This window comes from Symphodus melops, assembly GCF_947650265.1.
Source record: "Symphodus melops genome assembly, chromosome: 7".
NCBI lineage: Eukaryota > Metazoa > Chordata > Actinopteri > Labriformes > Labridae > Symphodus > Symphodus melops.
The window spans coordinates 8,781,918-8,809,139 of record NC_136697.1 but is presented as its reverse complement, the minus strand read 5'-3'; the positions used below and the strand labels follow the sequence as shown (position 1 = coordinate 8,809,139).

The following is a 27,222-nucleotide window of genomic DNA, read 5'->3' as shown; positions in this document are numbered from 1 at the left end:
ATACTGTGCATGCATTCCCCATATGTAGCTGGATGAAACACAATAGAAAAGCATCATAATGAATTGTATGGACCAGGAAAAGAAAACATTTAATGAAATTCTGGTCTCTTCTGTGTAAATTATTTAACACCAGTGAGAACAGAATGTATTATTTGTTTGCAAAACACAGCGCCTGCATTAATACCCAGAGCGGCGACTGACTCTTACATTCTCCAGATTTTTATGGGAAGCCAGATCATGGGGTTTAAACAGAGAGGCAGAGCAACAGATAAATCATTTGTCCAGCAGCAGAGCTCCTGTCTGTTTGTGTTCATCTCCAGAGCAACTGCAACGCCATGAATCAGCTTCAGCACAGCAAACTGTGAATGAACACTGCAAATGCAATTGATTAGGACTTAGCAGGCACATACTCATACGCAGACACATTTCATCACGCCATTGTTAAACACAAACACGCCTACTGATGTCATATGCTGAACATTATAATGAATCACACAAGGTAGAAGCAGCTGATGAATGAACAATTGTGTAGATGTTATTAAGTTGGCTGAAATTCTTTATTCCACAGACAGTTTTCTGTTCTTTTCTCATGCTTTGGTTTTGGCTCCATTTGGAAATATGATTATTTTTCTTTGCTGAAAAGAAAGGGGTGAAAGATCACCTTAGTACTGTGATTAAAACTGTAACGTAAATGTTTTGACCCTTAATCCCTATTTGTAATAAGCTCTGTTAAGTAGACCATAGACTATGAATGATGTGAAAGCCCTAGTATACAATGTTGATAAATACACCTTCATGTACCTCATTGGTGCATTTTAAATAGGAACTGTAGCCATAAGGCTCCTAACTAAGCTTAACTTAGCTTGACCTTTCACAAATGCAAAACACTCCTGAAATTGTCTTGATGTGTTCAGTCCACATGCCTGGAAACAAACAGCAACATTTTCAACCCAACTTTATTTTTTAGCCTCTTGACAATTCTGACAAGTGAATGCAACTTCCAGGTCTTCAAGCCAGCATAGAGTGGACACTTGATAAACTACAGTTTTTTTGCTCTTCTGATTTAGCTTCATTTTTCAACACTGGAGGATTCCCCTTAATTTCCACACATTCACTAAACTTGTGCACTTCTCCCACTGTGACATGAACATGCGAACAGGCAACTCAAGAAGCATTGTCTGTCCTGAAATGTTCCAGAAAGTTTCAGTAGCGCATGTGTGAAAAATACTCATTAAACTAGTCACTAAACCCATCGACTGACAGAAGTAGCTTCATATGACTGAAGTGAAGAGAATAATGATATTAATGTAATTTTAAACTCTTTTTAGGAAGTGAATAACCATAAAGTTTAACATCATAAACTATTTCTTTATTCCACCTGAAGGACATTTTTTACAACCCATATTTGAGAATAGGGACTTGTGTTTGTTACGGCTCTGTGTGCATTTTTTCCTTCACATCAGTCACTGGAAAAGTCAGAGTGACTCGGTTATTATTTAACAGAGACTTGTCAATACTGCACATACCAAAAATACTCTCACTGACATTTCTTGGCACAGGAACAATTCCACTATACTGTATGTTTGCAGAAGATTGGTTCCCCCATTTCATCCACACACAATGAATAACTGCGATTGATTTCTTTTATTAAATTCTTTACTTGCTCTCAGTGAAACTTATAAATTTAAAAGGGCCCATTTCTCTCCGATCCCTTCTCCCAAAGTCAGGAAGTTTCCTTTGGCCAGCCGCTGGCTGTTTGGTTTCCCACGAACAGCCAGCGAGCCAGGATCCAGTCCCATCTGTTATACTCAGATACTCGGCGAACTCGAGTCACCTTTGTGTTTCCTCTCACGCCCACCGCTCTGCAGAAGCTGCAAACGTTGTCCATGCCATTTATCATGCTGCTGTCAAGCCAGCAGCATCAACAATCAGATTGGGAAATGGGAAGCATTTTTCAAAATACAAATAGTTATGACAAAAATGTAATGTATGGCTCCAAGCTACAACTTTTACAAAAAAATGTTTACAACTAGAACCAAAGGTAATGTATGAATGTGTTTCATAATGTTATTTCTCATGAGCAAACATGTTGAAACATACGGTAAGCTCTTCTTATTGCAGTCAAAGTCCCACTAAAGGATCGATGTGGGCCCTGTGCACGCCAGGCTACTCGTCCGGGGTGCATCTCGAGCAGGAACAGACAGCTCTCAAAATCCAGAGCACACAACGATTGTTCAGACTGACTCCAGAGTTTAATGCATATAAAACACTGGAGCACAAAACTGTTTCGCATAATGGCTTCTTGAGGGTCATGTAGCAACTATGCAAAACACCTAGCTCACGCCAATGCTACATATGCATTAAACCTTAAAGTCAATCTAAACATTCCTTGTGCACTGGATTTTGAAAGCTGTGTGTGTGTGTGTGTGTGTGTGTGTGTGTGTGTGTGTGTGTGTGTGACAAACATACACAAAAAAAACCCTTGGTCTACAGCTATTATTTTCATTATTTAATCATTTGATGACGGACAGATAAGAAGGAATATCTGGTGGGTCAACACAATAGCATTTACAGAACTCAATGTATCACTGTAACAAATGATTCTGTTAAATTACAATAAATACTGGAGGCTACATTGCCTGCATGATATTGTTGTTTTACTACGTACTGTTGATTTTCATACTACAAGGTTATGGGAGATTTTAGGCCTCTTCCAGCATTTCACTCTTTATGCACCTTGGTAGTTGATGAAGTTCTGCTGGAAAATCTCTCTCTGTTTCCAGAATATGAAATGCGTACCAAAATATGTTATCATAATTCATATACATGTATACCTGTAACCGACAAAACAGTTTACCACTGTAAAAAGTGCAACAGTATACTGTGCAGCTGTCGTTTCATCATTGGTACCGTAACATCTGTGTACAGTTTAATACCATTTTAAAAATGTTGCATTTCAAAATGAAATCCCTCTGAAATTAGTTGCATAAAAATGATAAGACATGTTCTTTCACCATAACACTTTCATTATTTTATTTTTTTCTGCTGCCTGTCTTGGCCAGGTCTCCATTGAAAATTAGGTTCTTAATCTCATTGGGACCTACCTGGTTAAATAAAAAAATTAAAAATGATTTAATGCCTTCAACATTATAACATATTTAGTGAGAGACTCATTTTAAGTCCCATACGACTTTTAAAGAATGAAAAAAACATTTGTTACAACCAATAAATCTGCATGTCCTTGTCTATGTAACCAACAAAATGTGTATACAGTCTGCATACTGTCCTCATTGAACTCATGTTACATATAATGCAAAATGAAACAAACAAACCTGAAGCTGCACAATATAGACAACTTGAGCTTATACTGAGCAGGACACATTGCTGAGTCTTGTGACCTTAAAATGCCAACAGGAACATCTGATTCTGGAGTCGGCTGTTCCCTGTCACAGTCCTGTGAGGAGATGTGTTGTGGGCGACATAAAGCTCTCAATGCACTCAAAGTCTTCAAAGGCCTCCATCTCTTGATTGGCCTTTCTCTCCCTCGCAGGGCTGATTCCAAGTCAGTGCCTTAAATGATGTGCTCGAAAAAGCACATCAGACAGAAGGTGTTGTAAGATAAAGAAAACAAAAAACTCACTTAACACACAGGCCTTTCACTTAAAAAGGTCCACAAACAAATGATAGTAGAGAGCCTTGTCTGATGTGTATTTATTACAAGTACAGTTAGAAGAATCACATCTCACCTCTGATGTCTGACAAGATTACAAATAAACTAACTTTGAATAAGCTTTACAAAGCTAAGTGTACTGTTTTGTTTGTCTGAGTAGAAGTTCAATCTCTGCAGATAAAAATGTAATGAAGGCAGGTTTTTGGCTCAATGGCTCCTGAGAAGAAATAACACTGTGTCCTCTCAGCGGTCTCAGCCGTTAGAGTGCTAACTAACATGAGCCTCAACGAAAAATATTTTATCAGTCAACACCAAGGAACAAAAACAGTCATTTTCACTGTCAATATAAAGTCCACTCACCCAACGTAAAATGACACAACTGCTTTTATCGTCTAAGATTGTAGATTTACTTTTTTAAGAGCGGGATGGACGACGTGTCGACTTCAGACAGTGGAAAAGCAGATATATTGGTAGCATGAGTTCCTCTGTTCCTCTTTGTCTTTCCTCTACCTTAGTAAAATAATCAATCTGATCACTATCCATCCTGTCTCATAAATCCTCTTCACAATGATTTCATAAACTGTATATTTGTATTTTTAATGTTCATTTTATCATGTATTGTTAATTTGTTGTTTGTTATCGCTGCTTTGTAAAGTGACCTTGAGTGCTCTGAAAGGTTCCTTTAGATATGCATTTTTGTATTATTATTATTGACATTATTATTTTTCTGTCAGTTTCTAGCAACAACATAAAGTCATTAATCAGGCAATTCCTCACTTTGCACTTTTATTCTGTGTTGGTGGAAAATCTGTAATCAAGAGATGATTCAACATTTTTGTCTTCATGTGTTTCATTGAAGCCTTTGCAAAGCGATCAGTGCAGTACAGAATATAGTATAGTGGAGGGCTGACTGACACAGAGTTCAGTCTAGCTAAAGAATTTATAGCATGTGGTTAGACAACAGGGTTATACTGAGTTCACAAGTGAAGGTGTTTTATAAGAAAAACAAATACAAACAGAGGCATATGTGTCACAGAGTGTGGTCAGAATATCCTGTTGTTTACTGGACTATCATACGCTGACTAAGCAATACAAAAGAGTTGCTGTGCAGAGATATAAGCAGAGAACAATATGTCAAACAGCATTTTCCAATTTCACTTCAAAACTACTGGTTACATTGTATTTGTGTTTGGAAAAAAACAGTTTTGCAACCCATCTGTGATCATTCAATGCTGATACAAATTTCGGGCCTTACAGTGGAGCGTTTAGGAGTAAAAGACTTTATGAACATTACTTCCATTTCTCAGCCCTGCCATTATCTCCAACCAGCAGCAACGTGACAAGTGAGAAAGGATTTGCAGAGGCGCTGCTGGGGGTCCAAATGTCCAAACCTTTGCATTGACAGTAGGAAATCTCCCTCAGTGATTCCAATCTGACAGCACTCACTCTTGTTCCCCTTCTGAACGCTGGCTGGAGAGCCCCCCAGGAGTTGAGGAGCTGGACCGCCCTGGGGGCAAAAGCCCCATCAAAAGTGATCATAAGTGATGAAGGCCATGGAGAGAATCATAAAACAACATGAAACCCACTCCCAGTTGGAAGCCGCTCCAATTTGCTTATCGCGCAGGCAGAGGCGTCGATGATGCGAACATCGCCATTGGAGATGGGGATAACTGTCGAGTGTTTCCACAGCTGGTGGACTGTACTGCTGCTCATTGATGTTTGAAACAGGTTCTGAAACAAACGCCCCCTAGCTGCTCAGCCTCAGGATGCAGCCACTGATGTTTCCTGGACCAGATGAGCTGTTCTCTCTTGTCCTCCTGATGCTCTCACCACATCCTCTGTGCTGAAGGTGAGAGCTGCAGAGCATAGATACTGTTTCTTCCAGCTGGGTGTTTGTCCTTCTTGGATCTTGTGTAGAATGAGTTGAGATCGTTGGGAAGCGATGAAGAGCTACTGCCTGCAAACTGGATGAGTTTGTTGTTGCCGACGGCAGTGTTAACAGTAACCATGTTCTTAGACCCTGCCAAGCTGAGCGAAGGTTACCTTGCATTCATTTCTCCTTTACTTTGTTCTTGTACTCCAGCTTGGCAGTTCTCATGGCATGCTTGACTTCTCCATTGACCTCCCTTTATCCACACAAAAGGAGATGTGTATGATGAAACAATGTCCACATGTTCAGTAATGTCATCAGAGGGAGCTAGGAGGTTATCCCAGTCAGTGGATTCAAAGCATCCTTGGACCACTGCTTGATGTTCTTGACATCTTTCTTTGCCCTCCTTATAACAGGAGTATATGCTGGAGCAAGCAGGATGGCATGGTGATCAGCAGAACCAAGAGGGGGAGGCAGACAGATCTGTATGCATTGGCAATTGAACCATTGCATTTACCCATCAGCGTCTTCCCCAGGCGTGCGCTGCATGTGATGTACTGATGATCACCTTTTAACAAATATGAATAAGTGGTTGTGTCTGTACTCCTAACTCCTACTGTCTAATGTAGGTCACAAGATACAAATAAAGCAGTCCTATAAAAGACTTATAAATGAGAATACAGACGAAGCATACCATCCAACATGTACATATACAAGCAATGATTAGTGAGCTAACATGATGCAACTGTATGACGCCAACTGGCTGATTGACATACTTAGGAATAGCAAAACACATCCAGTCATTCCCTTTTCCCACTCTTGCTGGCTTCAGGCATTTTTACTCGAAATAAGTGGGAAATCAGATAATGCAAAAATGTCATCAGTGAGTAGCTGGCATGGACTGCAGTCAACACTAAGGGCGTGCTCACACAGGTAATCCATGCCATGCCCAAACACGCTACAACCCATAACCCTTTACAGGGCACTCATTGAAAAACTTTGAAATTCAAAAATTCAACCTCATAGTGTTTCTTAGGGACATAACAGAACTTTATTTCTGTTAAAACATTTTTCAAAAATTGTAAGTGTAATAAATATTGACAAAATTACCATATTTGGTTCAAATGCCACAATAGCAGGATCAGTGACGTAGGGTGATCTCTTCTGATTGGCTGAGTGAGGATCACTCAGCCAATCAGAGTACAGCACGGTACGGATTGGCAGTGTGACCGTGCTCTAAGCAATAGCAAATGTATGCTCGGGCAATCTTCCAAACATCTACCTGTGCTTGTAAGTCACATGTTTGAACTCTTGACTTGGCTGCATTGGATGAGGTTAGAATGGGTTTGTAAATGCTCTGAGGTTTTCTGTAAATTCACCAACAAAGGAGAACTGAAAGTGGGTAGAAGGGAAGTTGAATATCCTGTGAAGTTTTTTACAGTGTGACTTCAAGTGTGACAACATTGACGCAAAGACATTTTTCTCAACCTTGAAAAGTCCACGTCATCCAAACTGATTTTAGAGGTTATTAATACATATATCCCTCCCTATGGCAGAAGTATACAGATATGGTTTATAGGAACATGGATGTCATCGTGGGGGGAGTAGGAGTGACTACCAAGTCCTCTAAAGGAAAAATGGGGCCTTGTAGGACCTTAAACAGGTAGTATTTGTTTAGATTTGTTCATCAAACAGTAAGAAATAACTGTAATAATCATAGCAAAGTAAAATCTTCACAAACTCTTTAAATAAGTACAAAAAACAAATGTCAACATTCTTTAAGATGCTTCAAAACTATTCAAATATAAAAACAGTGTATACAGTGTAATACACTAGAAACAACTTTTCCACCCCCTGTAAATATGAAGATGCACGTCTGATGCTCAGCTCCATACATTGTGTGTGTTTTAAAACAGTGCAGTTGCACTGCAGGGCTTTGAAGCGCAACAAACCAGATTCTTTCATAATATGACTTAAATCTACTTTTGTATTGTTTAATTTAAACAGCATTAGAGGGTTTTTTTAGGGTGTTAAAGTTAGATATTTAAACTAGTAACACTAGTTTACTAGAAATACTAGTGTTAAGTCTTATGAGCATCCAATATTTGAAATGTTAAGTCTTTTTTTTTAAGTTTGACCTCTATAAGATATGTGTCGATCATCAAATTAATAGAATTACATTTTTTTTCAAATGTGTGAGGAACATTTTGGCAGCCTAGTTAAAAGCAATATTGCAGATTTGAAGCTGTGGTGGTGGAAGGTCCAAATATCTGGGTCCAAAAGATCTTTATTTTTCATACTATAAATTGCTTGTTTCCAATCTAGGGAATTATATGCCATTAAATCAAGGCTTGCTGCTCTTATTGGAAGATCACATTCTTCCATAACATCCCTTTAATCTCTTACATTCAATGACTGTCTGATTCTCCCCCTTCCTGCATTGCGTAACAAACTTATGGCATGAGACTTCTGGTGTGTGTGCTGCTCATCATGTCAAACACTCGGCGCGCCTTCTAACTTCTCGGTGGGAGTGGGAAACTTAGTGGTTGGGGCGGGATGGGCCGGGCTCCGAGGAAGAAGTGAGTGTGTTTGTGTGTGTGTGTGTGGTTGTGAATGTGTGTATGAGCGTAACGTACGTGCAGAAGGACAGCCATATAAATACTTCTGATCGCGGAGCAGGAGCAAGCAAAGGGAGAAAACTTTCCAAAAGTTTCACGCTGAGGGAAAGTTACGGAGGGCGAAGCACCGGATTCATCACTGATACAGAGGAGAAACCACGAAGATAAAGTAAGATCAATAGTCACTTCTTCATGTTCTTCAACTTTATTCTTCAACTTTCTCATTGTTTTAAAGGGAGAGGATGTGAACCTGAAGCGCTGTACGCGTGACATAACGGTTTACTGTTGAGGACCAAGTGAGTTTAAGGGAAATAGGAACCATCCACAGAGAGAGAGAGTCTCAAAGCTGGGAAAGAAAGTAGACTTTAAAACATTTTTAAAATTCAAGACTGTATAGCAAGATTGGGAAGTTTATTGGACTTGGTCAGAGTATTAAAGCGCCGTATAAATACCTATCAAATACTTATCAAAGTGAGCATCATTTTAAATAAAAAGCATTTTTCAAAATATGAATGAAATGAATCAGAATATACATTCTGAGCATCATTTCGATATTAAATAAACTTGCATAACTTACTCAACTACAATTGAATCGACCCCCTGATCGTTTGTCATTCTAAGAAGAAGACCTTCCTAAGAAGTTAGTTTATTGATGTGAGGGAGTAGTTTCCCCCCTCCTAATTGGCTCATTTTCATGCCCTCAGCTTGGTTTGTGTCCAACCAGCTGCAGCTAATTTATTTCTTTATGTGATGGCATTCCAGGATTGCTTAACAACTAAAGTGTTTATTTTTCTATTTTATTAATTCATTTTTCTTTTACCACAATCAACAGACAAACAAGCCCAGTGTAGTTGTTTGGGAACAGTGTCTTGAATTCACAGTGCTTATCTCAGGGGCCAGTGGGCATACCAGCTGAGCCAGTATGCCAACACAAACGGAGTGAGTAGAAGTGCAGAGCTGCAGAGAGTTAGAGGGCACAGCATGATGGAAGAAGTCATACATGTGGTAGTGAGATGCAAGGATGAAGAAATGCTTGTTTTCAAGCTCGGCTGAAAGCACCATTATAAATCCATTTAAGTTTGTGCGCGGGACAGAAAGACTGCCAGAGAATTAATCTAGTGGAATGGCTTTTCAAGGTTTTGTATTAGGCTGAGTGGATGAGTCTAATTGGGCAATTCTGGGCCATTAAAGGTGCAGAAGAGAGATAAACATTTTTTTAAAAGGCTGGGAGACAGAAATGAGTAACAAAAAGGTTTGAAAAAGCTTTTGTACAGTATTTATATTGGAAAATAGTCCTTGCATGCTGCATTTTTAGACCAATTATAACTGCATCATGGATCAAATCACCCCAAATGTCTATTGTGGGTGAGAAAATAACATCGTTTTAATTCTCCTCTTTCTAACAAAAAGTTGTTGACTCCTGACAAGCCCTTTCATTACATTTATTCTACGTCTTTGTCCCTCTTCACTCAAGATAAGCGGAGAAAAAGCCGCACGGAAAGGGTCAGAGTGTGACCTCAGCTTTTGGGTGGAGATGATTTTGCAATGCACACAGATGACATGCTCCATTGTGTCCTTCACAATGATTATCAATGTTTGGTCCAAATATTTGGATGATTTGGAAACAGTTTAAGAGAGGTAGTGTATGTGACCAGCAGACGAACTCAGGAAGACAAGGAGTTTCCAAATCAGAAGTGAACTCATTCACATTTATACAGACTTGGATTTTGTGCTTCTTGCTGAGAGCAGCCCCTCCCCCTCACCTCCTCTTCAGCTGCTGTGGCCTCTGAACTGTACAGCATAACTTCACTATCTTTGTCCTTTTTCCAATTCTGACAGCTCAGCTTGATTGATTGGCATGACCTGTGCAAACATTCTTTAAAGGGATACTTGACCCATTTACATGAAGCTGTGTATCATTAGAAACATGGTAGTAGTGTTGAATGGTTGTGAGTCCAGCCCTCATTTTGTCCTGAGACGAGAAAATTATGTTTTTCTTTGCCTGGAAGTTTTCTTCATGTGATGCAATATGACGCTTTTTGCACAGGTAATCACTAAGATTGGGATTGTTTTGAGCTTCCCACGACCCACGGATGTGCTCGTCAGTTCTTTAATCAGGGATGGAGAGATATGATTCAGATCAGTCAAAAAATGTTGTCCTGCTGATTTTGCTCTTCAGTCTGTCATTTTATGAGGAATGCTCATCTCAGTCAGCCTACAGTGCTCGTTGACGAGCAATGCAACAACAAAATTGGTCCTTCATTTACATATTTCAATAGACCATCTGATCAGATCGCTAACATTTTGAGTGTAACAAACATCTTTACCTTGGCCTCAAGTACATAGTAACTACATCTTTTACACACCTGTCTTAAACACATTCAGTTAAACATTAAAAACATGAAGCAGCACAAGCATATGCAAACTGACTAATAGAGTTAGCAATACGGAGCCAGTTTGTTCAAGGTGATTCTGCTTGTGATAGTTGAAAACATTGACAGTCAATCGTAAAAGAAACGTGACACTTGAAATTTCAGATCGGCATAAATAACTACAAAATGTGAGGGGATAATCTGTCCTCATGTATTGCGTTGTGACTGTATGCTCCTCAAAGGGTGCAGGGCTAAGTGAGGAGCCTGTAGTTTTGTTGTATTAAAAAAGAAACAACCATATAAAAAAGATAAATAAAAAAAAGATAAAAACTGTAAATCTCATTATAACCCCGTCTTTCTCATTGCACTTTATGTGTTTTACAAGAGCTAACAAAACTCAAGGGGGCTTTAATGTTTTGGTCATATAGATTTATGTTTGCAAGGGTGTGGCAGTTTACAGATGAGACATGTTTTTAAGTTGCATATGATGATATAAAGACGTGACAGCAAAGAGAAAGTCCTCCTCCCTCTGCCTTTTATTTGTTAGTTATTTTGACATTTGGTCTGTGACATTTCACCCTGGCTTTTAAATGCTGAGGATGTGCAGAAAGGATAGGATTATCTTCAGTGTGACAAATGACCTAATCTCACTGTGATTAGTGGTGCAATGTATGAGGGTGGGGATGTGACAGTATGATAAATCATAAGATTTACTGTACTGGACACCTTCATCCACAGTGTACATGCACACAGAGATATACACATGAACTACATCCCTCCAACAGCTGGGGTGAGGCAGATGGAGTCCAGCTGCTCTTAGGAGGTATGTGAGATTGCTCAAGGAGTGAGCCGACAAGAACGAAAGGCTAAATAACCCAGAATGCTTTGGGAAATCTTGTTGGCTGTGGAGGGTGCATTTCTGGAACGTGGTAATTGTGGGAAAAAGTCAAACAAAAAGTTCAATGGTCGTTTCATGAGCAGGAGATGAAAGAAAGAGAGAGAGAGAGAGAGAGAACGAGGACTGGGGGAATGTTTTGTTTATCAGATTGTTATGAATAAAAAGTCTTGTAGAAATGAAATGTGCTTCGGTACACTGCAAATGAACTCTATGCAATGTTGTTCCAAGATTTGCATCTTTTCTAACTGCTTTACTTGCACTGTTGTTAGGTTGCCCAATGTTTATCTGACAGTTGACCAGTCGTTGTAGAAAGAATCGTTTAGATTTATTCTGCTCTAAGATTTCAGCTCTTCATTCATTTCTTTTCAAATTACTTTGCTAAAATCATAAAAAAAGACCCACAATGTAGAAATGTACTACTATGTAGATACGTCTTCTATGGGGACTATTTCCTATATACCTGGTACAAAAAATGTCAACGTATTTCCATTCATCTTTACTGTAGCAGTGTTTCCTTGCCTGCCAGAGAATCTCTCAGGTGGGAAGAACGGATCACAAGGAGAATCCAGAAAAACTCCCAAAACTGCTTTGCTTTGTTCTTTAAAACACAGATTTAAAATCCCTTTGAACAATAAAACCTTACAAACACGGTTTAATATTCACTAGCACAAATGCACAAACCTTCCTCTTTTACCGTGGGTGTTCATGAGTTCAGGAGAAGAAGGATTATCTCTTCTAATTTGTAAAAACATAATTAATTAATACATTTTTTCATTATGTCTCCCAGAATGCCAGGTGAGCGGTTGACAGCACGAGGCACCTCGGATGTAGGGCGTTTCCCTGGAGCTGCCCCGCCCACCAGGGTCGAGCTGAGCATTCAGAAGCAGGATAAGGAAGACGAGGGGGGTTGTCGAAGCTGGTTCAGGAAGATGTGTCCTTGTTGCTGCAAGCGCCAGAACAGCTCCTCCTATGATGTCACAGATAAGGTTGAACTAGTCAAAATCCCGACCCCGGCCCCAACTCCGAACCCTGAGCCCACAAAGCCGAAGCCTGAGAACGGAGAAGCAAAGGAGATGGAAGGTAATGTCACTGACTATTATGGATAACTGGGGGTAAAAAAAGGAAATGTTCAGTGTCAATTCTGTTAAATATTGCACTACAAACACATATCTCAATTTATGTTTCCCCTCAGAAATGAAGCTTTATGTGCATTCTGTGGACCTGTTGAGCTCCAAGAAGAGTCAGAACAGAGAGGAGCATCACACCGACCTGTACCATGGAGACAAGATGATCATCCGTAGAGGACAGACCTTCCAGATAGAGCTGGAGCTCAGTAGGCCCTTTAATTCTGAGACTCACAAAATGCATCTGGACCTGAAAACAGGTATGGGATGTGCGTCTTTGAATGTTCCATAAAAAATCTATGATTTATATTATAGATTTTATATTATGATAAGCTTTAAGGATTAAAGTATAACTTACTATGTGTAAGTTATACTCTCAGGTAACCCACCCAAAAAAAACATAAAGAAACACTCATTAGCATTTGCTTTGCAGATAAGTGTGAAATACAACGGCAGGAAAGCACACTGTTTAACACTGAATAATAAGAAAACCAATTCAATCAGGAGAGACAAGGGATCTTCAGAAAATTATTTATTACAATGATAATATGAAAATGTGACTTGACAGAAAGTCTTTGGCGCTTGGAACTACAGTAGAGAAAGAATCATAGGGTGAATGAGAAAGACCTGAATCGTGGATCACTCATAGTCTTCCTTATTGATCTTTGTTTTTTAACACGAGATGTCTTATCTGTGATGGAAGAATCTATTTTTTTTGTGTTTTGACTTGCGTAAGTACCCATTTAACCAGCACTTACTACAAGCCAGAGTTAAACACAGAGAGAAGAGCAACTGATTAAAAACAGAGCATGAGAAATGTGGTCAAGATGCCATGCATAGCTAGCACATTTAAATAAAGCAGCAGTTCAGCCATGACCACACCACAAACTTTGGATTCCACCCAATAGCCCTCAGTGTTAACAGTTTCCAGACTCCAGTACACCGGACACCTCGCTCTGGTATTCACTGGCCTCATACTACACTGATCCTCTGTGCACTTGGGAATAAACAGCCATTACATCACTGCAGAGAATCACCTGCTGCTTAAAGTTGAATTGTAAGAAAGAGTGAGAAAAAGAATTGACACACAATTACCTGAGTCATCCACATTAGACAGGCTCTTATTTCCTCTACTTTCACTGTCACATATGCTGGGGGTTTAAAGTGTTGCTCTCTGTGTCCTTGGCACTTTTCAAGCTTTTGGTCAACTAGGAAGTCAATTTTTTCGTGGGTGTGGCCAGCAGGAAAAAAAGGAGCGTTTTTTTCATTGATTTCCTTTTAAACAGGCAGAGATGAGAAAGGAAGTTCTGGCTGTGTTCAGATAGAGAACAATGGTCTCTAGACAAGCTTCATTCACATGAGCAAATAGTAGCTAAAGCTCAGCAGGGTGGCACAAAAAATAGTTGAGAGGAAAGCTTCTAATTACTCTTAATCCAGCCTATGGGCTACAACTAAATCTTTTCTTTCTTCTTGTTCATTAGCAAATATTAAGTCATGAAAAAGGGGACATGTACATAGATAAAACATTCACAGATGGGTGTTTCGGCAGAGAAGTGTAAAGTGCAATGTGGGAGGTTTTTATGATGCATGTGGTTTTCTAGTTTGATATGGTTGTGTGGGAACAGGCCATGACAGTGATGGAAAAAATGTGTTTACTATTCATGGTTCCCAATTATAATTGTTTTACCTCCACTTGTTATCTAATCAATTTTTAAGCTGCTCAGAATTAGTCAAAGGAGATGATGTTAAAGAATGTTGACGAAGTCATGTTACACACAAAGATACAATGAAGTGCATGTGTACATTTACATACTGTGCGTTCTCCTTCTGAACACATTCTAGCAGTTGAAGTTACCTATGAGTGTTATCCAGTTTATTTCAGACTAGGAGTGTTGTTGTTGAATGATACGGTACAAATATAATAATAAATAATAATGCTTTTTTTTTTAAAAAGGCGCCTTTTAAAACTCAAGGTCACCTTACAAAGCAAAGCAAAATATGAGTCTCTGCATTGTAAGTTGACAATGTCTACATTTGGCGTTTCTTACAAATACATTTTAAAAAAAGAAACAACACAAATTGTTAATAATAACTGTCCACCTAAAGCTTCACTGACACTGATAGCTTAGCATAAGGTGAGCTTGTTTGCTGTTTTTCTTCAACAATAGTCTACACCTGGCATAGTGTATTAACAGTCTTTATGCTAAACTAAGCAACAGTCTAAAAACATACATTTCATATTCAATGAACAGCTATGGAGGGTGTGATGGTTTTGGGTCCGTTGCTCTGTTAAGGCCGTGGAGAGTGGAGGAAAACGGCAGGCAAAAACTCACGTCCACACTATACGGGGATTTCAATGCTCGTCGTTTATTTAAATAAACACTCCAACCTTATCAAGCCCGGTTGTACGGCTACTATCGTTTCATACATGAACAAAATAGTGCCATATTTGACCATCATTGTTGTTCTATAAAATAAAGAAAACAGGAGCGAAAAATAATACGTCCGACCAGCATAGTGTGCGCATCGTTCCACGAGGAGCAGGCAGCACAGGCACTGCTTGATGACGTCGCCACTAAGCGACTCAGTATACACATTGTTAAAGGTACATTCCATAAATCACAACCGTTACAAGGGTTTTAATCATTTATAACTCTTATAAGCACATGTCCAAAAGTAGCAAGCTTCTCCTTTTATTGGGTTAATATGTACACAGAAGTTCATGGACAATGTTGTTCAATATCATCTTAGTTTGTAACAGTTTACTTTTTATTTTCTTCATTGTTTGAGATATCTGGTGTGACATGATTCATATATAACTTGTGTTTTGTAGGCCCCCTGCCCATGGTGTCCAAAGGCACCCATGTCGTCATTCCCCTGGTGGATCACCTGGAGGACGAACGCTGGGAGGCCAAGATTGTCGAAAATACCGGCAACAAGATCAAGCTGTCAGTCAACTCGCCAGCCAGTGCTGTGATCGGTCTATATGGGCTCACTGTGACAACAAGCACAACAAAGGGCGAAGCAACAACTACTTACAACTCCAGCAAGACCATCGTCATGCTCTTCAACCCCTGGTGTGAAGGTAAGATTGGCAGTGGGTGTGAGCGGGGTGGAGGGTTTCAAAGAATGTGGAAGGGAGGAAGGAAAGAAGATGGGCCAAAGGAGATGAGAGGAGAAAAATGAAGGAAGAAAAGACAGCTTCACACAGCATACAAGGAATGAATCCCTTATTATCTCCAACAACAACATATAAAAGAGGAATGTCGTCAGTAAGTCAATATTTTTCTGGAAGGGGGAATTGTACAATGCAGACTTATTGTATGGAGAATCATTCCCAGAACATTGTGCTTAAGAATAGCGCCATAAATCTGTCACAACATACTGGCACTCAGTAGCTAGGTGTCATTTTTGTGGTTTAATCTCTGAGAGGAATCCTAATATAAGGTTTCACCAGGGTGAGAGAGGCCACGTCCACGAATGAGTATGTTGCTGTCCATCAAACTGCTGCAGCGTGACCGTTTGTAGCTGTGGTGTTATATAACTCTTCTGGCTATGATTACAAACTGCTGGCCATCTTCAGTGTGTAGTACTGAACTATCTTTGTGATTCAAATAGTTAGTGAGTAAGATGAAACAGACCTTCAATGGCGTGACCATAAAACACATCCAGAGAGGAGTTTAAACTGTGGTGGACATAAATCAAACACATCAAAGTCTATCATCTTGTAAACAGAGCTTGTAGTTAGAATAAAATCATCAAAGTAAGTCTTTTTTTGTGCTTCGTTAAAAAACCTATATTGACAGAGTTTCTGGACAGCTGGGAGCAGCAGAAACAAGTTGTAAACACAAGTGATGTAACATTATCTTTAAAATCTATATACAGATTTCATCTAAGATGACTTTGCACATAGACCGGTTTCAAAACGACTTAGGCACATTCTTGTCTCTCCAGTTTTATGAGACAAGTTTTTAGTTGATCAAACAGAGTGAAATTAGCACAGATATAAACTACAAAAGCAATCAGCCATGCAGCATCAAGATGAATTATTTCCTCAAATGTAGTTTGTATGACTATTATGAAGTGAGTTACAGAAGGAAACGCAGGAAAAGATCGGCAAAAAGAAACAAGGTGCTCAAAAATCCGTGCAAACAGAAAGTTCCTCATTTAAGTAGGGCGGACATTTTTTTCAGGTCAGCACCGCTGACCAGACATTGTGGATCAAACAACTATGACAAACTGCTATTCTCTGCGAACAATTTCAAGCGTTACAATTAATTCAGTGAGCGAAACAATGCCGAAAAAGACTTACAATGGACAAAAAATAACAACAAAAAAACTCTCTGTAGTTCTTCTTTTATGGAGCTTGTTTTTATTGCTTATTGTAAAAAAAAACGACACATGGCTGCTTAACCAAAACTATGAGCTCAGAGTCTCAGATGTGTAGTGACAGCTTTCACATACATCTTTTTATTTGATACATTCTTACATTTAAAAAACTAATCATTGCATCTGAAAAGCTGTAACGATGCAATGAATGAATGAAGTTTTTTTTTAGACTGCTTTTTACACACCAAAATAAGCTTTATTGGTTTCATTTTCAAAATGTGAACAAAGCGTCTTTATTAAAACAAAAAGTATGTTCCACTTTTTTATTTTTTTAAATGTACTCATTATTCACTGAATATAACATCAGGAAATGGGGGTCCATTGTTTATTCCTTGTTTCCTATTTTTGCTGAGCACTGCAAACCGTCCACACAGGATATTTCAGAAAAAGAAGTTTATTTGTAACACAGCTAAATATATGAAAACAACAACTGTTGGCCTGGATTTGATAAAGAGATGGTCTGTCTTTCATTATGACGTTGCTGCTCTTGGCAGAAATCCCAATCTCCCCTTCCCTCCTTCAATCTCCCTTTTCCTGAGACCAATCTCTCCCTCACGCTCATAAAAGTAAAAATCCTACAATTACTGTATAAAAACCGCCGAGGGGAGAGCTCTCAGTAATCCTGCAGCTGGTGACAACCTGCCCCTCTCTCTCGCTTTTACAGCATCCATGAAAATGATTTTACGTGTATACGCCTCTACAATCCAATCCTGCTTTTGCTCTCTACCGACCTGACTCTCTCTCCGTTGCCCACTTTATGTGTTTCCATGCCACCTCTTTCTTTGTATCCTCCTATTTGTGTGTGGTTGTCTCTCCCTGCGTTGGAGAAATCCTCGGTAAGAAGTAAAAACCACAATTATCCCAGCTGCCAGATGCTATCAGCCTCACCTCCCTCTGCAGTAAAATCTCAAGACACTCACTGTTATTCTTCACTCTCCCTCCACCCATTACCTCCCAAGCATAACTTCCCCTCTTCCTCTCAGGATTTTCTTACACCCCTTTCCATCCCATTTCTTTTCTCTCATGCCCTCTTTTACAGCTTTTCGTTCTTTCTTCCCACCTTTCTTTACCCCACCCACTTGGATCACAGTGGAAACATTAAGAGATAAAAGAGATGAGGGAATAAAAAAAAAGAAGCTCATCTCAGACGAACACACCCAGCTGATGTCACTCAAAACAGGCTGTTTTCCCATAAAGAGCTCAGGCCCCACTGCAGGGTCCATGGACTCATTGTGTTTCTTAACCATTTCCTGACCTTTGGGAGTAATTCAAGCGATTTGTGAAAAGAGAGCACATTCTTTAGAGCCATAGTCACTGAAGAGTTGAATAAAGCACAGAGACTGGGTCAGTCTCACAGACAAGGAGGAAGCCAGAACCTTGACCAAAGTCAATGTGATTAAAATACATCCTACTGTTCGACAGAAAAGGGATTCCTTGTTGGTTTAAATCCATGTCATGTCGAGATGAGGACTAAAGTGTGTACAATACAGAATGAAAATCTCAGTGTTATGCTGTCAGTAATAGAGCAACAGTCCTTAGTGTGTTGATGTAATGTTTTTATATCTCATCCAGAGGACACGGTGTTCATGGATAACGAGGAGGAGAGGAAGGAGTATGTTCTGAACGACATCGGGAGGCTCTACTACGGCACAGAGAAGCAGATAGGCGCCCGCACGTGGAACTTTGGGCAGGTACGGGTTATCAAGACCAGACTCATTTCTTAAGTGCTGTAAGCTTAACCGTGTCATTGTTTGTGCGACTCCACCCATTTGTTCTACAACTTATAAATGTAGGTTTTTCTTTTTTTTTCAAGAAATGCTGAACAGTTGTCTAAAAGAGCTGCACATTATAAATGTTACTCAAACAGGATTAAAAAGTACTTTTAGAGATTTTTTTAAACTGCGGGTGAATACGTTGATGACATAGAGGGTTTTTAGAAATGTGGCAAAGACACAAATCAAAAAGAAAGCAGTACAAACACAAGGTTACAGACTGAGATACAAAGGGAGACAAAGTGCACTAAAATCTGAATTAAAAGAGAACCATCTACTGTATGAGTCAAATATGAGGTGAGTAGTTTAGTCATTCAAACTGAACAAACTGAAATCCTATAGAATCTGCTTCCATGTCTTTTATTTTGGAGGGTGCTGGATCCAAAAAATGAAGTCTGAGGAAGACTATGATTGGCTCAAAATGTCACTTGTCATAAATCCTTTAAGTGGGAGCTCCTTAGTGTGCGGATCTTGTTCACTTAATTTTATCCTCTGAACATGCAAAGCTCTTTTACACTACATCTTATTCTCTCACACATTTACACACTGATACCAGAGGGTGCTACGTAAAGTGGCCAAATGCTGTTCAATGTTATTTGCATTCCAAACCAGTTTAATGGAAATTTTAGAGTCCGAGGACACTTTGCTATGAAGATTTCAGGAGCAGTAAATGTAACCTTCACAGACAACCCAGTGGACCTCTGCGTCACAGCCTGGATAATACAAAGCACAGACTCTTTCAGAAGCTGAAAATACTAAGTGTCTTTTTTTGATCCTAGTGATGTTTTAGTGACTTTTATTTTCGTGATAAATAACTTGAACTTAAATAAAGTGTTTTTAACTTAATCTGTGATTTACATTTTCGTTTGAATGAAGTATTTTCCTTTGCTCTCGATTTGTAGTTTCATGAGGGAATCCTGGAAGCGTGCCTGTTTATCTTGGAGAAGAGTGACATGCCTGCATCTGGCCGAGGGGATCCTGTCAATGTGGTCAGAGTCTTATCTGCCATGGTGAGTTTGAATTTATATGAACATCCCACTATCTTTTTAGCATAAGCCAGGATATTAAAAATACTGAGGTCAGGAGTCCAAATGTGCATATTTCATTCATACAGTTCACTTTTCAGCTGTGTTTTTTTTAAATAATTCCTTTCCAAAATGAAATTTCAAAGCCTAGTACACTCTGCCAGGAATAAAATACATATAAATTAACTTGAATATGTTTGTTTTTTTAATCATAACTCCTACATGAACTCTGGTCACTTAAATGTATAGGTAAAAACATACTTGTAATGAACTGTGTTTGCATATTTTTTCCAGATAAACGCTCAGGATGAAAATGGGGTCCTGGTTGGGAACTGGTCTGGGGATTACTCTGACGGAGTCTCTCCTTCTGCGTGGAGCAGCAGTGTGGAGATCCTGAAGAAATACCACTCCACTGATGCGACGCCTGTGTCGTACGGACAATGTTGGGTGTTTTCTGGAGTCACGACAACAGGTGACTTAGAAAAAGCATGTGATGATGTTTGTATGTGGGAACACCACGAAGAATACTCTGAGTGTTGTTTTCCCTGAGTTTACAAGAATTTAATTACCGCTCAAATGATCATGATCATGGCTTCAGGCCCTTTCCATTAGCTTTGCAACAGAAAACTTCATTCATTGTGCGTGCAGGCAGGATCCCTCACATGATAGCTAGCTGACCTTAACACATTGCTCTGCAGCTGATAGCTCATATACACCCTAAATACATCGCACTGGCATTCCTGTCATACCTTCTACTTTTGTCACTGATGGAGCCACACGTGTTGCTTTCATTCAAGTAGGATAAGAAAGTCTGCATGCGACCATGTAAATACCATAGCAAGAAATACCTGACATAGTTGTGCTCATGTGTTAGCATGGGAACATAATTACATTTAAGTTTTGTTCATCAATCTCTGTGTCTTTCTCTGTAGTGCTGCGTTGCCTTGGTATACCTGCCCGAAGTGTCACTAACTTCCAGTCTGCTCATGACACTGATGTTTCTCTCACCACTGATGTCTACTTGGACGAGGATATGGAGCCCATCGACTACCTCAATAGCGACTCTGTCTGGTAAGATGTGCTATTTTACATTACTGAGATGCCAGGCTCAAATACGGCCTGCTTCTCAATCCAAACCTTAGGAATTTCCCAGTATATTCAGACCTGCTCCAAGAGCAGTTCCCCATAACTGGACACTCGTGCAGATGTCATGCTCTTTCAATTATATGAAACACCGCCTGGAATGCAGAGACTATCTGGTATCCATCTGCCAACTGGTAGGAGTCTTTAAAATGTCCTCAGAATGATGGCTGCTGTTTCTTTGTCTCCCGAAACATCAACAGCGTCTCCAGCACTTTTAGCTTTATAACAACAAAATGACAAAGAATCCCTACCTACATCCTCTTAGTTAGCATGTTTAAACAATGTATTCACTCCATAAAATGTATGCATTAAATTTATGAAGTATGTCCAAATAAACATGTTATGTGATGAGATAGCTCCACCACATGTGACTAACCAGCACACATGTTCATAAAACCTAAGCAACACCATATGTGTCAATTGTGAAAACGGCTTACAAGTTATCTTCATAAGACTTAGATGAGTGAATTGACAACAAACATACTACATGTTTGTTTGTTTGGTGCAAAGCTCAGCTCGGGGTTGTTTAGTTTAGCTTAGCATTGCATAAGTTAGCACAATTGAGGGAAACAGAAAAAAAAAACAAGCAAGCTTTTAATGATATTTCACCCAAGGTTACACAACTTTCAATGCCTTTATTATGATGGGGGGATCAATTTGTACTTGTTTCCCACTCCCCCCAGTACAAACTGTAAAATCTACAAGCCTTGAATTTATGGAGGGTTTTGTGTGGGTCTTTTTTATGATTCAGTGACCTTAAAATTCAGGAGGTTTCTTTTATGTCCCCAAATGACATAACATGCCTGGCCTTCACTTTGCTTGTTCCATCCCAGCCCATTTGGTGGCAGTGATGTACTGACTGCCAAAGAACCGTGATTCACATCACAGATAAATCTGTCTTCAACCACCTCATTAGTTCACTTATTATCATATAACAGTTAGTTTCCTTCTACAGTGTAAAATCTCTATGCTAAGCTATTGAAGATGGAAATTAACATAGTTTCATAATCCTATCTAGGAACTTCCACGTATGGAATGACTGCTGGATGGCAAGACCTGACCTGCCCCCTGGTCACGGAGGCTGGCAGGCTGTTGACTCTACTCCCCAGGAAACTAGCCAGGGCACCTTCCGCTGCGGCCCCGCCTCTGTCAACGCCATCCGCTCTGGCCAGGTCTACCTCAAACACGACACGCCATTTGTCTTTGCTGAGGTGAGTGCTACAAATGGAAATGGAGTTTGAATAATAAGTAAAGCTTTTAGTTCAACTAAGTATACTTAAGAGACAAATTCTCTGAATTGTCTCTGTAACTACATACAATACAAAGAACTTGTTTATAATAAATACTATCAATGCATACTTTATTCACACCTAAAACCAATAGGGTAAACCGGTTAAATGCTCATATACACTTGAGTACAAGCTGATTTGTATGTTTGATCTTGTCTATCAGGTCAACAGTGATAAGATCTACTGGCAGAGGAACGTGGACTCTACTTTCAGCCAGATCTACAGTGAGAAGAAGGCAGTTGGCCACTACATCAGCACTAAAGCAGTGGGCTCAGATGAGCGGGCCGACATTACACACCTGTACAAACACCATGAAGGTATCATACTGGACTTTTTATTAATTGTATTTCTTTCCAGAACTATGTTTTAGGATCAGATAGAGTTATTTGTGCGCTGGCTGGAACTGTGATGAATATAATTTCTCACTGCATATCATTTCACTGAACACAGATTCCTCTTATGTAGCCCCTGAGATGTTCCTTGTACTTTGTTAAATATGTGTCTCTGTTTGCTTTGTTTGGACCACTGTATGCCATATCTCTTGTATCGGTCAATAAATCCTGAAACGTCAGACGGATGAGCTACATTCACCGTCTCCTCACTCTTTCCAGGTTCAGAAGAGGAACGCATCGCTGTCGAGACTGCCAGTCGTTACGGCAGCAAGCCAGATGTCTACTGCTCTCCCATATCTGAGGATGTAAGCGTGGAGGTCAAGATGGAGGGTGAGGGGCCCAAGATGGGTGCTGATGCTAAGCTGAAGATCCTGGTGAAGAACCAGAGCTCACAGCCCCGTAAGACCACTCTGCACAGCCAGGTGGCTGTCATGTACTACACCGGTGTGCTGAAGGGCGCCATCAAGAAGGAGCAAATGCCGGTGGAGCTTTCACCCCATGAAGGTTGGCTTTAAGCTTTTATAACACACAACTCAATAAGACTGTTAAAAGATAAAATGGACTTGCGTGAAAGAGGTTGCTTTTAGTACAAAACGTGCAACAAATGATCTGCAGTTTACGTTGGTGTTATAGCACTCTAACACATTATTTGGGTCTCATTAGTATTGTGTCCAGAGCTAGCAAGAAGCTGGGAAAAAAATACTTGAAACGCCAAGTGTGCACTACCTTGCCAGTATATATTTCATACATTGTTTACCGGCTGAATGACCAGGTATTCTTTTCGCGAGGTTCTGTTGACCTAAACAGAGCTAACAAGGGGAGATAATACTGCTTTTGTGTTATCTAGCAACTGCATGCTAACTTAACTATGACTGATGCTATCAGTCTTTTGGCTAGGGAGTATATATGAGGCTAAAGCTAATTTTGATTTAGCTAAGCACTGGTGAAAACAGAAACATCTTCTAGTTAAGAGTTTTTCAGAGTGACATACAAGACATTCTGCTTTTTGCTTTACTTCAGAAAGCAATACACCATACAAGTAAAAGCCTTTGAATAGCCTAAAACTAAAAAAAGTTTATTAATAATAATAATAATACATTTTATTTGTAGCGCACCTTACATTTAAAAGAAAATCTCAAGGTGCTACAAGTAGGCCTACCATAAAACCGTTTGCTCTCTGTTGCTCTCCCCTTCAACAAATGTCAAACATATATCGTGAGAGGACGCTGGCGCTGTCATTTCACCGCTTCTCCATCTGAGATTAAGTCTGAGATTTAAAAAAAAATTGTAAGAATTGCTGTATTTCGACACATCAGGTTTTATGTTGCTTCTTATATCCACTTTTTATGTTAAGGTAGTAAGTTAAAAATTTCAAACATGGATTGTAAACATGCTGTATTGGGGTCGCCGGTAGCGCAGCGGCAGTGCGCGCGATCCCACGTATTGAGGCTCAGTCCTCGCGCGCGGGCGGCCCGGGTTCGCGTCCGGCCTGTGGCCCATTTCCCGCATGTCTCTTCCCACTCTCTCCCCCCTTCCGACTCTATCCACTTTCCTCCCTCTATAATAAAGGCATAAAAAAAAACGCCAAAAAAAACATGCTGTATCAGATCCTTAACCACCTTTCTGTACCTCTCTACACAGAAAAGATCATTGAGTGGGTGCTGCCCTACCAACAGTACCAAAGCCAGCTGGTGGATCAGGCTGCTCTGATGCTGACTTTGTCTGGACGAGTGACTGAGACCCAGCAAGTACTAGCCAACCAGACCACCTTCAGGCTCCGCACACCTGACCTCACCGTCACGGTACAGTACATAAGCATTTTTTTCTATAATGTGACCAAAATGTAGATTTAAACATGGAATTATATTATATTTCCACCTGCTGACTCATTTCTATTTTTACTTACATGCAGCCTTTAGGAGATGCTGTGGTTGGTAAGGAGATGGCAGCCAAGATTACCTTCACCAACCCCCTGCCACGTGTGCTTAAAGGAGTTATATTCAGAGTGGAGGGCCTGGGTCTGCAGAGGGGCCATGAAGTAGTTGTTGGGTAAGCAAACAAGACGACTCACTGTCTTTGCCTATCTTATGCACATGCATTTCCTCCCACATTTCTTTATTGCACTCATATTCCTGTCTTTTTTTTTTTTTCCTTTCAGTGACGTCGGCGGTCTCTCCACTGTGACATTGACAGAGCACTTCATCCCCACCCAGCCCGGGCCCAGGAAGCTGGTGGCGTCTCTTGACTGTAAACAGCTAACTCAAGTGCACGGAGTGGCTGACATTATTGTTCACGAGCATTGAGAGGGCGAGAGAAGCATTAGCTTCATGACCTGCTCCTCTCACAGCTTTTTTTCCCCAATGAAATATAAAGTGAGGGCCTCACATTAAACGTGTGCTCTTATTCTTCATCTTAGACTAACTTGTTTATTTGTTACTACAGTCATTTTTATTGTTTTGTATTATGTTTAAGTCTCTCTTTAGTGAATTAGCCAGTGTAGCATTGTCAGTATTATTATTTTTTAACCGAGAGAAGAATTCACGCTTCTGCCTTGCTCTGAATTTTAAAACTGTTGTGAAGTTTGAATGCGTGCACAGTGAATGAAGTATGGATTAACATACATTCGTATATAACGGTTATGAAGCTCAGTCACATAATGTAAACTGTCTTAACACTAGTATATTTCAAGACACTGAACTTACGAATCTAAGGGCCAAAAGTTGGGTCATGGTCATTTATAATATTGTAAATATTGTTTTTCATTCATTTCCATCTATCATAACATGAACGGGATGTGAAGCGACAGAACAAACCTCACCTGGCTCTCACAAAGGAAGGGTACTGTGAAATGTTTTTGAAGGGAATGGTGCTGAACTTGGCATTGACATTTTGCAAAGGGCACATTATAATTTCACCAGTTTTGTTGTTTTGCTATGACTGACTGAAAAGAATTGGTGGAGATCTCAAAGCCTGTGACTGAAAGGTTGTTTTAATCATTGGGAAGAATGCAAATTTGACATTCTTTGTTTCCAAAACGTAACCACTTTTGTCATTTAAACTACTCATATGTCAGAAAGCAAACCTATGTGTTCCCCTTGGAATATTGTTGTTCTGAGTGCATTGTGTTTGAGAGCACAGAGGCCTTAACTCACCTTAGACTGACCAGGTTTAAGTCTGTGTGACACAGAATGTGAAGGAAACTAGTTCAATAACATTTGACTATTTATCTATTTTATCTACTTGAATGTTTTTTTTGTATGGTATGTTTTGCATTGGTAATAAAACTCACACATCTCTGAAGGCCTGACTCCTGAGTTCTTTTCTACGTGCACAGACAGTTAAAGAAGTCCTCGAGGGAAACTATGATGTAAATCCAGGAATCAAAGAGGAAACAAGTGCTCACCTGTTTCCAAAATCCACCAACCACAAAACTGAATGTTGCATATTATGGGCGTATTACATAGACTCAGTTCACTTATGCAGGTGACACACCTTTTCTCCATTTCATCATTGAAGAATGTGATGTTGTGACATGTACCTAACTGAGTCATAGCGATGTCTTTGAAGGACATAAAGAGCCAGCTTTCATCTTGCTCTGATGCTGTGTTTAACCATGGTGGAGAGTTAAGGTGAGGCTGCAAAGGTCCGGCGAGATTTATGGTTTGGCGATAGTAACTAAAGTTTGTTTACTTAAAGGCAGGGTAGTTAATTTTCTCTAGATATGCTTTTTAAGATTTTGGTTGAAATGTTCATTTAGGTCCTGACAGTAATAAACAATTCATGTGCTCTGAAAAAGAAATGCAAAAAAATGACCTACCCTGCCTTTAAGAGTGGTACTATTTTAAAGTGCAGCTTCATAATGTTAAATTCCACACTGCAGGAAATATTAGCAATTTGCTTTATTTATTTCCAACAGATATAAACGGGGACCCACAATGCACACTGACACGAGGCAGAGTTCAGTAAAAGAACAGAAACAGGTTAGAAACAGTCGATTTTAAAACACATGTAAGGCAAAAATGAGATGGCTGGCAATGGTCAAACACTGATTCTGATTGTCCTTTACATCACCTTGACAGGAAAACATCATGAGGTTAAGGAAAGATGTTAGGAGAATTCATAAAGCACTAAGGGAAAGACATAATAATGCGACGATGGAAGTTAGTGACAGAGGTCTGCTGTGGTGGAACTACAATTTTCCAAAAATGGACAACTCAAAGCGTGTCTAAAAAACGTTACCCTGTGCCTTTTTACCGATAAAACAATCCTAATTACCACAAGGTTGAAAGTGAAATAAAGGCAATATAGGCAACAAAAGCGAATGGCAAATGGTTATCACATTGAGAATAATTTCTTACTCTTGCTCACCTTCCTGTCCACTCGTGAATCAAAATTAATCCAAAATAAGTATGACTGTATGAAATTAATTGTTACATTTAAGAGCGCTATACATAATGTTTTGGGAATACAAATGTACAACTGCACAGAGCATTCTTAAGTGAATGAAATATGTTGGATTAAAACATCGCCTTTTCGGTCATCGTTAGTTTTCGTGAATGGTTGGATGTGCGAGTTGCTTTAAATGTTGCGTCTACAAGGAATTGTAGGGCGGTTTTATCTCATCTCCTTTCGTAAAGGATGGTCCAGTGATTTATGCTAA

At 39.7% G+C, this 27,222-nt stretch overlaps 1 protein-coding gene across 1 annotated transcript; it reads left to right on the top strand.

The window, feature by feature from the left end:
* The first annotated feature begins 8,104 nt into the window (after positions 1-8,104).
* On the top strand, positions 8,105-25,863 carry tgm1l1 (transglutaminase 1 like 1). Its single transcript, XM_079349442.1, has 14 exons — positions 8,105-8,327; positions 12,216-12,508; positions 12,621-12,812; positions 15,386-15,637; positions 18,514-18,632; positions 19,616-19,723; positions 20,033-20,210; positions 20,671-20,809; positions 21,900-22,092; positions 22,334-22,487; positions 22,782-23,066; positions 24,204-24,364; positions 24,475-24,611; positions 24,721-25,863. The coding sequence occupies exons 2-14, from the start codon at positions 12,217-12,219 to the stop codon at positions 24,863-24,865; spliced, it is 2,355 nt and encodes a 784-aa protein (XP_079205568.1). The 5' UTR covers positions 8,105-8,327; position 12,216; the 3' UTR covers positions 24,866-25,863.
* Positions 25,864-27,222: the final 1,359 nt, after the last annotated feature.